The sequence below is a fragment of the Pistacia vera genome, unplaced genomic scaffold (genome assembly GCF_008641045.1).
Source record: "Pistacia vera cultivar Batoury unplaced genomic scaffold, PisVer_v2 Contig880, whole genome shotgun sequence".
Classification (NCBI taxonomy): Eukaryota; Viridiplantae; Streptophyta; class Magnoliopsida; order Sapindales; family Anacardiaceae; genus Pistacia; species Pistacia vera.
The window spans coordinates 591,253-604,012 of NW_022196757.1; the positions used below are offsets into that span (position 1 = coordinate 591,253).

General features: G+C 33.9%; 1 protein-coding gene across 1 annotated transcript; it reads right to left on the minus strand.

The window, feature by feature from the left end:
- Window positions 1-4,815: 4,815 nt before the first annotated feature.
- Window positions 4,816-7,893, minus strand: LOC116119311 (DDT domain-containing protein DDR4). The gene is made up of 10 exons (XM_031405251.1): window positions 7,508-7,893; window positions 7,182-7,292; window positions 6,763-6,849; window positions 6,595-6,632; window positions 6,390-6,471; window positions 6,038-6,144; window positions 5,800-5,959; window positions 5,636-5,728; window positions 5,373-5,499; window positions 4,816-4,888 (listed from the first exon to the last, which is right to left on the minus strand). The coding sequence occupies exons 1-10, from the start codon at window positions 7,676-7,678 to the stop codon at window positions 4,842-4,844; spliced, it is 1,023 nt and encodes a 340-aa protein (XP_031261111.1). The 5' UTR covers window positions 7,679-7,893; the 3' UTR covers window positions 4,816-4,841.
- Between the last annotated feature and the right edge of the window lie 4,867 nt (window positions 7,894-12,760).

Below are 12,760 nucleotides of genomic sequence, written 5' to 3' on the forward strand. Positions count from 1 at the left end.
TTGGTCATTGCCCTCATTCCTTAATCACTGTTTTGCATCAAAATAATTATGAATAAGTTGATAGACTGAAATAAAGATGGTAAAAGAAAAATTCTCAGAAAAATAAAGTTATGAAAATAAAATAAGAAAAATTATCCATGAACTGAGTAAAAATGATCAGCCTCATCTAGATATCCAGAATCAAAACCTTTACACAAGCTAGAGCTCTCAGAAACCAAATGCCAGGAAACAAACTTGGGATTCTGAGAGAAAATATATAGAACACATTTCCATGTCACTTTCTACAAACGTGTTATCAAAATTTCCTTACCCTTAACACAAATAAAGAAAGATAATCATTTGGATCATTTGCACGGACTTCAATCAGCAACTATTGACAAGTTTATCTAAACTTTCATATGAACCTTTTAGCTATTGCTGACCTCTTCTGAATCAGCAACCATGGACAAGTTTTCATGTTCCAAAAGCTTACTGTTTGTTTGCTCCGATGACATATCATCATCTGAATCTAACGCAATAGAGTCAAGGGCAGAGTTCCGCGTTGGTCTTTGCCTATATCTATTTTTTGCACTCAAGTTTCTGGTTTCCATGGCAGGATGGTTAGAACCTCGGGCTAATCTCTCACTCCAGCGTGATCCTACAGGCTTCTGGACCAAGGGTGCTCCATGGTTCCTTTTACCAAGGTTTCTTTCATCATGAGAATTGCTTGAGTCACTACCATTGCCATTATCATTGTCCTTATTATCATAATCATCATCACTATTTTCATCATCACCATCGCCAGTTTCTTGAAGTCTATCACTGTCAGTATCACTACCTGTGGAGTCACCTTCCTCATCATAACTGTCTTCCATCATTGTCTCCATCACTGAGCCTTCATTCAATACACTCTTTCCATGCTTTTGCACTTTATTAGTTGTACTTTTCCTGAACCACAAATTAAAGTGACAACCAGCTAAAGGCCGCATATTCTATCAGAGCATAACAGAAGTTCTCCCATTAAAAGAGGTTTTTATCTTTTTTGAAATAAAATACAAAAGGTAAACAACCTCATTTTAAAAGATTTGAGAGAAACCAAATCAAATTGGTCCACAATTCTAAACTACATTATGTTATGCTACATGCAAAAGACTACAAGGAAACCCCAATGCCTTTTTCCTCATCATTAACACGCGAACAGCGCACCCACCCCAACCATTAGTGAAAATGCACATGTTAAAATGCTTGTGTGCAGTGTAGAATTACTGAATCTTTTACACAGCATACCTAAAGATAATTAATAGTAAACTCAGTAGCAGAAATCCATGCACATTCAAAAGACTACCATGTGTCACAAAATGTAGTTTAAAGAACAACGAAGACGGTAAAGAAAATATAATTAGAACAGCAAACAATCAAATTAGATAAATCTTACTTCGTTAGCGCTATAGCCTCATCAATGGCCCGATCATAATCATCTGTACATTATATCCCAAATAAAGAGAAATTGATTACTGACAATGCACAATGTATGGAACAAAAGTTTGAAGCGAAGAAACAGTAAAAAGATACATATTGAAAAATATTTGTCAAGGCAAAGCATGTGAGGAAAATGGATAACATCACTGAAGAACTTCAAACTCAAATTCAGCAATTTCTTTCGTTTCTTTCTCTCTTTTTTAATATTCATAAGCCTTTGTAGTATTGTGTCAATTAACTCAGCCGTAGTTGATGAAAGCAATTCTGAGCAAGCTTATGTTGTGTTCAGACAGCATAATTACAATGCAAAGAGTTGTAAACAAGCTTCTCATTCAGAGTTGTTAACCACATTAATCTAGTCCAATTATATTTTTACATGTGAGATTGTGAACTTCAATTAATATGAACCTAACCTTCTAGTATGTGCACCAGAAATGCATGCAATTAAAACGAATTAAGAGAATAAAAAAAATAACATCTTACCAAATGTATAACTGATGGGCCTACGACTCCTACAAGAACGAGTTATCCCAACAGCACAAGAATTTCTAAAATCATTCAGCAGGAGCATCTCTTGTGTTTGTTTCCGTTTCAATGACCTTTCTTTCTTCTATTAAATGGAGAAAGAGTAAATATTAATACTAGTTACCAGTGTGAAAAATTAATGAATTAAAAAAGGGCATAAAATTATGATGCCACCACAAGATTATTAATATACAACCACAAAATGGTGTCTGTAAGCTTGCCTTATGTAACTTTTCAACAACCGGAATAGCATCATTGGCAATTGTCTTGCCAACAGCAACTTCTGCCACAACTTTGCTACATGACAGTTCATCCTGCCATTACCAAGGATGCCAAAAGTGAATCAAGATATTTAATCCTGAAACAAACACAATTGTTACCTTACCACAACTTCGCAAAATTCCTCAAAATTGGTAGCAAGTGTTTCCCATTGTGTACAATTAGCTGGTAGATTTAAACACGCTTTTCCTTTACATTTAGTTTTTAACCCAGTTTTGTTTACTTCCTTGTACAACCTATAACCAATAGTTGTATTTCCATCATACCTGCAAAAACAGCATGCATATTGTCAATACTGATGATGCAAAAGATTAGATAAAATTTATACCGTGTTGGACAATTACCAGTATGAAGTTCCATTTGCATCTTTTCCAATCTTATCTTTGCGGAAACTAGAAATTTGATTTCCTTGTTTTAGGGCATCATTAATGTAAGACACAGCATCATCTTGCTGTAAATCAATAGAAATTATCATATCAGAGTTTAAAAAGAGCAACAAACTAACTGCAGCTTCTGTACACCTTTATATATGTTGGCAGCGAACAATAAAATATGCAACACAACTATATGTGTTTCTGTATCTGTAACAAACATCAAAAAATGACAAAATAAACAGAATAGGAGAATCCAGGGACTGCATCACTCGGAAAAACCAATGCAACAAATTATGAATTACAAAGAGGCGGAATATATTACATCAGCTCGGATTTCACAAAGCACTTTTAGAATTAGTAACCGACATGTTGGTTCTAATTCTTTGTATCGAGATATTTCCTCTCTGCAAAAGAACAGCAGCAAAAAGCCACTACTGTCAGAATCTAAATTGATATCAACAATAATGATAGTACCATACTACCTTCTATTAAAGGACGTTTCCCACAAAACCCATAAGAAAGGCAAAATCTCATCATTGTCAACGTAACATAACCATGCAAAAATTAAATAATCTATCATCTATTAAGATACTCAATCCAAAATTAAGAAATTTTTAATTAACTTTATTAATATGGTATTTGTCAATAAATGATTTATGTCAACAATGGATAGATCAGGACATCTGAAGCACCCATCATCCACAAACCACAATCACTTTCTTTCAAGTTTTGAACATCAATTACCTTTCGATTAAATACCCTATATGTTTTAACTCAATTAGGCATAAAAACTTTTTGGTCATTGCCCTCATTCCTTAATCAGTGCTTTGCATCAAAATAATTATGAATAAGTTGATAGACTGAAATAAAGATGGTAAAAGAAAAATTCTCAGAAAAATAAAGTTCTGAAAATAAAATAAGAAAAATTATCCATGAACTGAGTAAAAATGATCAGCCTCATCTAGATATCCAGAATCAAAACCTTTACACAAGCTAGAGCTCTCAGAAACCAAATGCCAGGAAACAAACTTGGGATTCCGAGAGAAAATATATAGAACACATTTCCATGTCACTTTCTACAAACGTGTTATCAAAATTTCCTTACCCTTAACACAAATAAAGAAAGATAATCATTTGGATCATTTGCACGGACTTCAATCAGCAACTATTGACAAGTTTATCTAAACTTTCATATGAACCTTTTAGCTATTGCTGACCTCTTCTGAATCAGCAACCATGGACAAGTTTTCATGTTCCAAAAGCTTACTGTTTGTTTGCTCCGATGACATATCATCATCTGAATCTAACGCAATAGAGTCAAGGGCAGAGTTCCGCGTTGGTCTTTGCCTATATCTATTTTTTGCACTCAAGTTTCTGGTTTCCATGGCAGGATGGTTAGAACCTCGGGCTAATCTCTCACTCCAGCGTGATCCTACAGGCTTCTGGACCAAGGGTGCTCCATGGTTCCTTTTACCAAGGTTTCTTTCATCATGAGAATTGCTTGAGTCACTACCATTGCCATTATCATTGTCCTTATTATCATAATCATCATCACTATTTTCATCATCACCATCACCAGTTTCTTGAAGTCTATCACTGTCAGTATCACTACCTGTGGAGTCACCTTCTTCATCATAACTGTCTTCCATCTTTGCCTCCATCACTGAGCCTTCATTCAATACACTCTTTCCATGCATTTGCACTTTATTAGTTGTACTTTTCCTGAACCACAAATTAAAGTGACAACCAGCTAAAGGCCGCATATTCTATCAGAGCATAACAGAAGTTCTCCCATTAAAAGAGGTTTTTATCTTTTTTGAAATAAAATACAAAAGGTAAACAACCTCATTTTAAAAGATTTGAGAGAAACCAAATCAAATTGGTCCACAATTCTAAACTACATTATGTTATGCTACATGCAAAAGACTACAAGGAAACCCCAATGCCTTTTTCCTCATCATTAACACGCGAACAGCGCACCCACCCCAACCATTAGTGAAAATGCACATGTTAAAATGCTTGTGTGCAGTGTAGAATTACTGAATCTTTTACACAGCATACCTAAAGATAATTAATAGTAAACTCAGTAGCAGAAATCCATGCACATTCAAAAGACTACCATGTGTCACAAAATGTAGTTTAAAGAACAACGAAGACGGTAAAGAAAATATAATTAGAACAGCAAACAATCAAATTAGATAAATCTTACTTTGTTAGCGCTATAGCCTCATCAATGGCCCGATCATAATCATCTGTACATTATATCCCAAATAAAGAGAAATTGATTACTGACAATGCACAATGTATGGAACAAAAGTTTGAAGCGAAGAAACAGTAAAAAGATACATATTGAAAAATATTTGTCAAGGCAAAGCATGTGAGGAAAATGGATAACATCACTGAAGAACTTCAAACTCAAATTCAGCAATTTCTTTCGTTTCTTTCTCTCTTTTTTAATATTCATAAGCCTTTGTAGTATTGTGTCAATTAACTCAGCCGTAGTTGATGAAAGCAATTCTGAGCAAGCTTAAGCTGGGTTCAGACAGCATAATTACAATGCAAAGAGTTGTAAACAAGCTTCTCATTCAGAGTTGTGAACCACATTAATCTAGTCCAATTATATTTTTACATGTGAGGTTGTGAACTTCAATTAATATGAACCTAACCTTCTAGTATGTGCACCAGAAATGCATGCAATTAAAACGAATTAAGAGAATAAAAAAAATAACATCTTACCAAATGTATAACTGATGGGCCTACGACTCCTACAAGAACGAGTTATCCCAACAGCACAAGAATTTCTAAAATCATTCAGCAGGAGCATCTCTTGTGTTTGTTTCCGTTTCAATGACCTTTCTTTCTTCTATTAAATGGAGAAAGAGTAAATATTAATACTAGTTACCAGTGTGAAAAATTAATGAATTAAAAAAGGGCATAAAATTATGATGCCACCACAAGATTATTAATATACAACCACAAAATGGTGTCTGTAAGCTTGCCTTATGTAACTTTTCAACAACCGGAATAGCATCATTGGCAATTGTCTTGCCAACAGCAACTTCTGCCACAACTTTGCTACATGACAGTTCATCCTGCCATTACCAAGGATGCCAAAAGTGAATCAAGATATTTAATCCTGAAACAAACACAATTGTTACCTTACCACAACTTCGCAAAATTCCTCAAAATTGGTAGCAAGTGTTTCCCATTGTGTACAATTAGCTGGTAGATTTAAACACGCTTTTCCTTTACATTTAGTTTTTAACCCAGTTTTGTTTACTTCCTTGTACAACCTATAACCAATAGTTGTATTTCCATCATACCTGCAAAAACAGCATGCATATTGTCAATACTGATGATGCAAAAGATTAGATAAAATTTATACCGTGTTGGACAATTACCAGTATGAAGTTCCATTTGCATCTTTTCCAATCTTATCTTTGCGGAAACTAGAAATTTGATTTCCTTGTTTTAGGGCATCATTAATGTAAGACACAGCATCATCTTGCTGTAAATCAATAGAAATTATCATATCAGAGTTTAAAAAGAGCAACAAACTAACTGCAGCTTCTGTAAACCTTTATATATGTTGGCAGTGAACAATAAAATGTGCAACACAACTATATGTGTTTCTGTATGTGTAACAAACATCAAAAAATGACAAAATAAACAGAATAGGAGAATCCAGGGGTTGCATCACTCGGAAAAACCAATGCAACAAATTGTGAATTACAAAGAGGCGGAATATATTACATCAGCTCGGATTTCACAAAGCACTTTTAGAATTAGTAACCGACATGTTGGTTCTAATTCTTTGTATCGAGATATTTCCTCTCTGCAAAAGAACAGCAGCAAAAAGCCACTACTGTCAGAATCTAAATTGATATCAACAATAATGATAGTTAGAGATAGCAGACACAGAGAGAGAGAGAGAGAGAGAGAGAGAAGCCATTAATACCCCTTAACTGCAGTTAATGGAATCTCCCCTTCAGCAACCTACAATACAATATTGAGAATAAGATGCAAATTATTGCAATGATTCAAATTACCCAAACAAAAAAAAAAAAAAAAGGAGTGATAGGACATAGGAGTAAGATCGGCAGTAACAAACTCTAAAATGCCTTACCCATGGCCACCACATAGCAAGTTTCTTACGAAGTACAGACACCCATGCATCAGAACCATTTAATAGTTTACTCACAGGTGGTATCCCCTGTTAAACATTCAAATAAAACAAGAATAAGGTGATGAGGATGTATAAAACTTACAAAAACAAAAAAGGGTCAAGTACATGCTCAATAAACACTTGATCACCGCATAAAAAACCATTGTTTTTCCCATTTTTCAATGCATTTATGTGATGCTTTAAGTATATGTTTTCAAAGCCCATATTAAATAAGATCTTTCAGGATATTCAAGAAATTGTGAATGAAAAAACAGCTGATGATTGTAATATAAATAACCATATTCAACTTCTACCACCAAAAGTTTCATATAGTTCGAACAGAGACAAACGATCATAGAAGAATGAATGACATAAAGAACCTTTAACAGTACAATGTGAAGCTGAGCATTAGAACTATTAGGCTCAATAAGTCCCATCTCAATCTCTTCAGCGGTCAACTTCAAGCCACTTCCAATAACTGGCTCAAACACCTGCAAAAGCTTGTCAGCATCAATTCATCTTGCGTTTTATTCTCAAAAAATAATAATAATAATAAAGCAAAACAAAGCTTATGCGGGCGTCTCAATCCACAGCAAAAAATAATTCCCACGTTTGTGCAACCAATAACAATGTAAATACAGAACAAAACCGGCATTGCAAGTTGCTTTCTAAAATAAACATACATAAATAAAAGAAATGATCTTACGTTCAAAAAATTGAGAACACAAGCCAGTTCCCATCGTTCACGTAACTTTTTGACCTCAGATTCAGAAGACGATTCGTCCAAGACAATGACTGCGTCTTCCTTCACCTCTGCCATGTTCTGTCCACCTGTCTTTTTAGGAGACGGCGTCGGTTTTCGGCGTCCACTGGCCATTTCGAGAGAGTGGAAGTGGATGGAAAATAAATCGGTTTGTGTTTGAGAAAATAAAAGTTGAAACAGAGGGAGAGGAGGGTAAATTTTGAGGTTTTCCCGCCTAAATAGTTTTACCTCAAATCATGGTCAGGTTTGGTAGCTAGGGTTAATAATTAATTTTTTTCAGAACCGCCTCTAGAAATCTTGATTCACTCCATCGTCTCGTTTTGTGCCCTTTAGCCGCACTGGATTACAGTATTGCATTCCATGGTTTGAGTCCGGTTCGGGTGGATCAGGTCCCTTGGACTAAACTCACCGTTTCACCCGTCCCTACTCCCTTCTTTAAGCCATCAGTATCATTCTCTTTCTAAATTCTAACCATATTATGACACGTGTTGATACTAACATTTATAGGGACTATGACATATACACCCCTGAAACTTAAAAAACTGACCAGTCCCACGAACTTTAAAAACTACCATGAACGCCCTACTGTAACTTTACCCGTCAAATTGATGATACTCTTTCTTATTGGTTTAAATAGTTTTTCTATTATTTTATTAACCACCCGTATCATGATATCAACTTTGGATTAGATTTACTTATGTTTTTAATCCGATGTAGTGAAATTAAAAGGGTTTTCTATAGTAAATTTTCATGTGTTTGGTCCTTTTCAGTGAGTACCCATTAGTTTTAAAAATGTTATCCTACCCTCCTGTTTACCCTTTTTTTTCTATTGAGCATCCACTGGTTTCAGAAATATTATCTCTTCAACCTTCAAATTTATCAACAATTTCTATCAATTTAACCTCCAAAAAATGTATTAACCTCTCAACATTTACGACATATTTTGATAAAAACATCATTTCCTTCAAATTTAAATAGAATAACCTAATAGACAGTCCAAGATGGGAGTTAAAATTGCATTTCTAAAACTAGTAAGTGCTCACTAAAAAAAAAGTCAAACACACTGAGTTAAGGCCACATTTCCAAAATCAACAGTGTTCACTCAAAAAAGCCAAACACATAGAATTGATTGTAACAAACTCGAAATTAAAGGAACAAGAAATATTTAACCCACCCTCTTCCTTATTTTAGATTGGAAGTGTTTGCAACAATTATTGGCTTTTCTCTTGCTATGAGTTTTATTATATGAAAAAGAGTTAATGACTTTTTCCCTCCCAAATAATGGTTTAATGATATATTCTCACCTACAGACTTTTAAAATACCACTTTATTACCCAAATTTATATTCCAACGATGAACAGAGAGCAAACTTGGTCCAGGCTGATGGAGCATTTGAAGAGGGGAGACCGATGAATCTTTTGGTGGTGGAAGGTTGAATTTTGGTGGTTGGGATTGATCGGAATTTGACTTGGAATGGGTGACTACACAAACCCTAATTGTTCAATTACTAGCAATTAGTGGGGTACGCGGGAGTATGGCTTGAGGGTTTTGATGAGTGATGATCAGGAAAGAGAATAGTGGTGGTGTGGGGTTACAAAGATGTCAGAATCAGAAACATAATATAAATTTAGGTAATAAAGTGGTATTTGAAAAGTCTGTAGGTATAAAATATAATTAAACCATTATTTGGGTGGGGAAAAGTCATTTGCTCTATAAAAAATCAACATATAATTTAGAAATGGAATACATGGCAAGAGGAGGGCTGGTGAGTGGTGACCAACACCAACACTCTGCTTTTAGAATACACTATATTTCAAATAAAAAATTCAACTTTAGAATAAATAGCGTTACATAATTTCTTTTTCAATATTAACTTTTTTAACTTCAAAGTCGAGTAGTTCTCAGGTGTTTTAGCTCTGAAACGCACTTTTTCTTTGAATTTATGATTAATATTGAACATTTATTGTTGGAATCCATCTGAAATCGTCATTAACTAAACATCGATTAACTAAATAAGTTATCTAATTGAGAATTATATGGTTAGATATCAATGAAATGTGAAACTAATTATGCCCATCGTGATGACTACAACACAATGAAGGTGAGCATGTAATGTGGACACAGCACTTGCTAATTATGTTTTAAGAAAATACATTTTTTGAAAAAAAGAAAAAAAAAATGTTTCCTTAATTGCATGTCTCTTTTAGTTAACAGCGAGAGAGGTGATTGTTGTTTTTGCAAAGTTAAAAGTTAAGGACAGGCGGTCTAGCATCAGTTCATGAAAGTACTAAAGAAATCAATGTTAATTCCCTCAAGTTAAGACCAACTTTTTAAAATTAATATGTAAATGTACATGCGCAAATGCACATAGTTCATGATCAACAAATCAATATAACATGCAATAACCACACCTAGGTGATCGAGTGAGGCGATAGAGACTATTGGATGTATAACTCAAGAGAAATCAAATTCGATTTTCCTCGGTTGCTAATAAGGGTAACCACTTGGAGCTTATCCGGTCATTAACTTCATAATCCGATCGTTAACTTCAAAACCTTAAAAGATTAGTCGAAGTGTGCACAACTGATCTAGACACTTAACCTCACACCAAAAAATAAAAAAAATAAAAAAAAAATTGCAATAACAACACTATGGCTAAGAGGACAAAATGTTTTGTCCGTAATGTAACGCCCACATTGAGGTACGTAATTTATTTATGCTTTTATGCCCTTAATTTTGCTTGTCTTTAGGTGAAAGATTGAAAATTGGGAAACTACTGACTTCGCCGCGGCAAAGGATCTTTGTCGCTGTAGCAACAAACTCTCTGCCCAAACCGTGTTCTAGAATTTGCAGGTTTCGCCACGGCGAAGAATAAATTTCATCGCGGCGACGTATGCTTTGGAATGCTTCATTGAGGCCAAGAAGAATTTTCGCCAGGGCAAAGAACTAATTGGAAATCTTGAGAAGATTCTAGAGAAAATTTCCTGAAGGGATAAGTGACCATTCTACCCCTAATTAACTATAAATGTGAGGAGTAAAAAGTAAAGAAATTTCATAGATAATGCAATGAAGGTGAGGGCATTCTTGTAAATGACTAAAGGACAAAGATAAGATTTCTAAGAAAGTGTAAGTGCAAAATGGGAAAGTATGCAGATTAATATGAGATATTAAGGATTCAAGCATACAAACCCTATCATTCTCTACTCCCTCACATGCCACTCTCATCTTCAATTCTCTCAATTTGCTTCACCAATTTTCAAAGTATTTTAGAGGACTTTTGGTTGGATTTTGGGTAGATATTCATTCCTAAGCATCTCAAGGTAAGAATTCTTGTAAATAGATGTGAGATTAATTTTTAAAAGTGTTGAGTTCTTATAGTTTATATGCTTAGGATTTTAGAGAAAGAGGAAGTCTACCAAAGAAAAAGAGATTCAAGTGGAAGTACTCAAGTTCAAGGTAAGTAAATCCAACCCTAACCCTTGATTTGAGCAATATTTGAGTAGAGAATTTCCTTATATGTATATATATGATTGAGTATTGAGAATTGATGATGAAATGGATGTTGAGTGTTGGGTTGAACTCCACCATGAGAATTAGTGTTTAGTATGAGATGAATTGGTGGAAGTTTGAAGAAATTATGAAGAAGTTGAAATAGAATTTTGAAGTGTGAATTTCTTGGCCAGGTTTGAGGTTAATTATAAAGAATTGTGTTTCAATTTTGGTAGCTAGAAAAAAAGATAGAAGAGTAGCTAATTTAGTGCTTATTTGTGCATACCACTTGTTTGATGAAATTCCAAAGTGAAGTGCATGTATGGTTATAATAGTATGATAGTTTGAAATGAGTTTGCAGATGGTAGAGAAAGTAGAAAATGACATGTTTACATGCATTTAATTAAGAATTGAGAAAGAATAATAAGAATAATCCATCTACATGCATACAAAAACACTAAAGAACAAAGAGAAAGAAAGAAAAGTGCTAAAGAAAAGAAAAGAAAGGTTGTTGCGATAGAGAACTGGTGGGTGACAAGAAGAAGAATATTCTCACATGCACGCTGCCTTCAATGAGCGGCCTAAGAATAAGAAGAAGAATTTATACGGGCCGTAAGAGTGTATGTGGATGAGAGTTGTATCCAGAAAAATATACCTATATGCACACCGCCTTTAATGGTGGCCTAAGAAGAAAAAGAATTTGTATAGTCTGTAACAGTGCATGTAGATAAGGACTGTATTCACTCACACGGCCAGGGTTCCGAATCTATGGATCAATTAAGTCCGATCGGCAAAGAATAAGAAAGAAAAGAAATAATAGAAAAGATGAAAGAAAGAAAGAAATACATAAAAGAAATAGAAAACATAATAAGAAAAATAGAAAAAAAAAATGCACATTTTATGCATTTATGCATTTGCATCATATATATGCATAATGCTCACCCCGTTGTTTCTAAATGTTTTTGCAGGGAATATGTGAGAAGCGGTCGGATGGACATCGAGAAGCGGAGAGAAATAATACTACTGTCAACTGTTTTTAAGCTAATGTATATGATACTTTTGTTATGTAAAGAATTTAATATATAAAGTAAAGAAAATTTTCGGGCCCATTATTTTTCACTCATATGCATATGTGTTTTTATCATAATATATTTTTTGAGTATACTAGCTAAAAAGAGTTACTACACGTAAATAAAAATAAAATAAAAACATTTTTATTGATTGATCCAACAAATCCTCTTTTCGTGCTCATCAGTAATTATATTATATACTATGGGTGAGTAGTTCCGAGTACCTTGCATTTTTCGGGAGAACCGGAACCAGAACTGTACAGTATAAGTTCTTAAATTCAAGGAATCAAAACCTAAAATGCAGGTTCTGGTTCCTTTCCTGGGTACCCTGTAAAAAATTAATTATCCCCTTATTAATTTAAAAAATGACAAAAATACCTTAAAAGTTTATAAATACACTCCTAACAAATTTTGATTGTTCAATCATTTGTGTCTAATGTGACTCATAAATCCTCTAATCTCTAGGCAACACTTGAATTTAATCAATTCATCACAATTCACATAAAATTCTTCAATCAAAACCAAAATACAAATAATTAATTAAAATTTTAATCATTTAATTAAGTATTGTACTAATGTTTATAATTAATATTATAATTAATTAAGTAATCATATTATAAATCTATAATGTAATGTT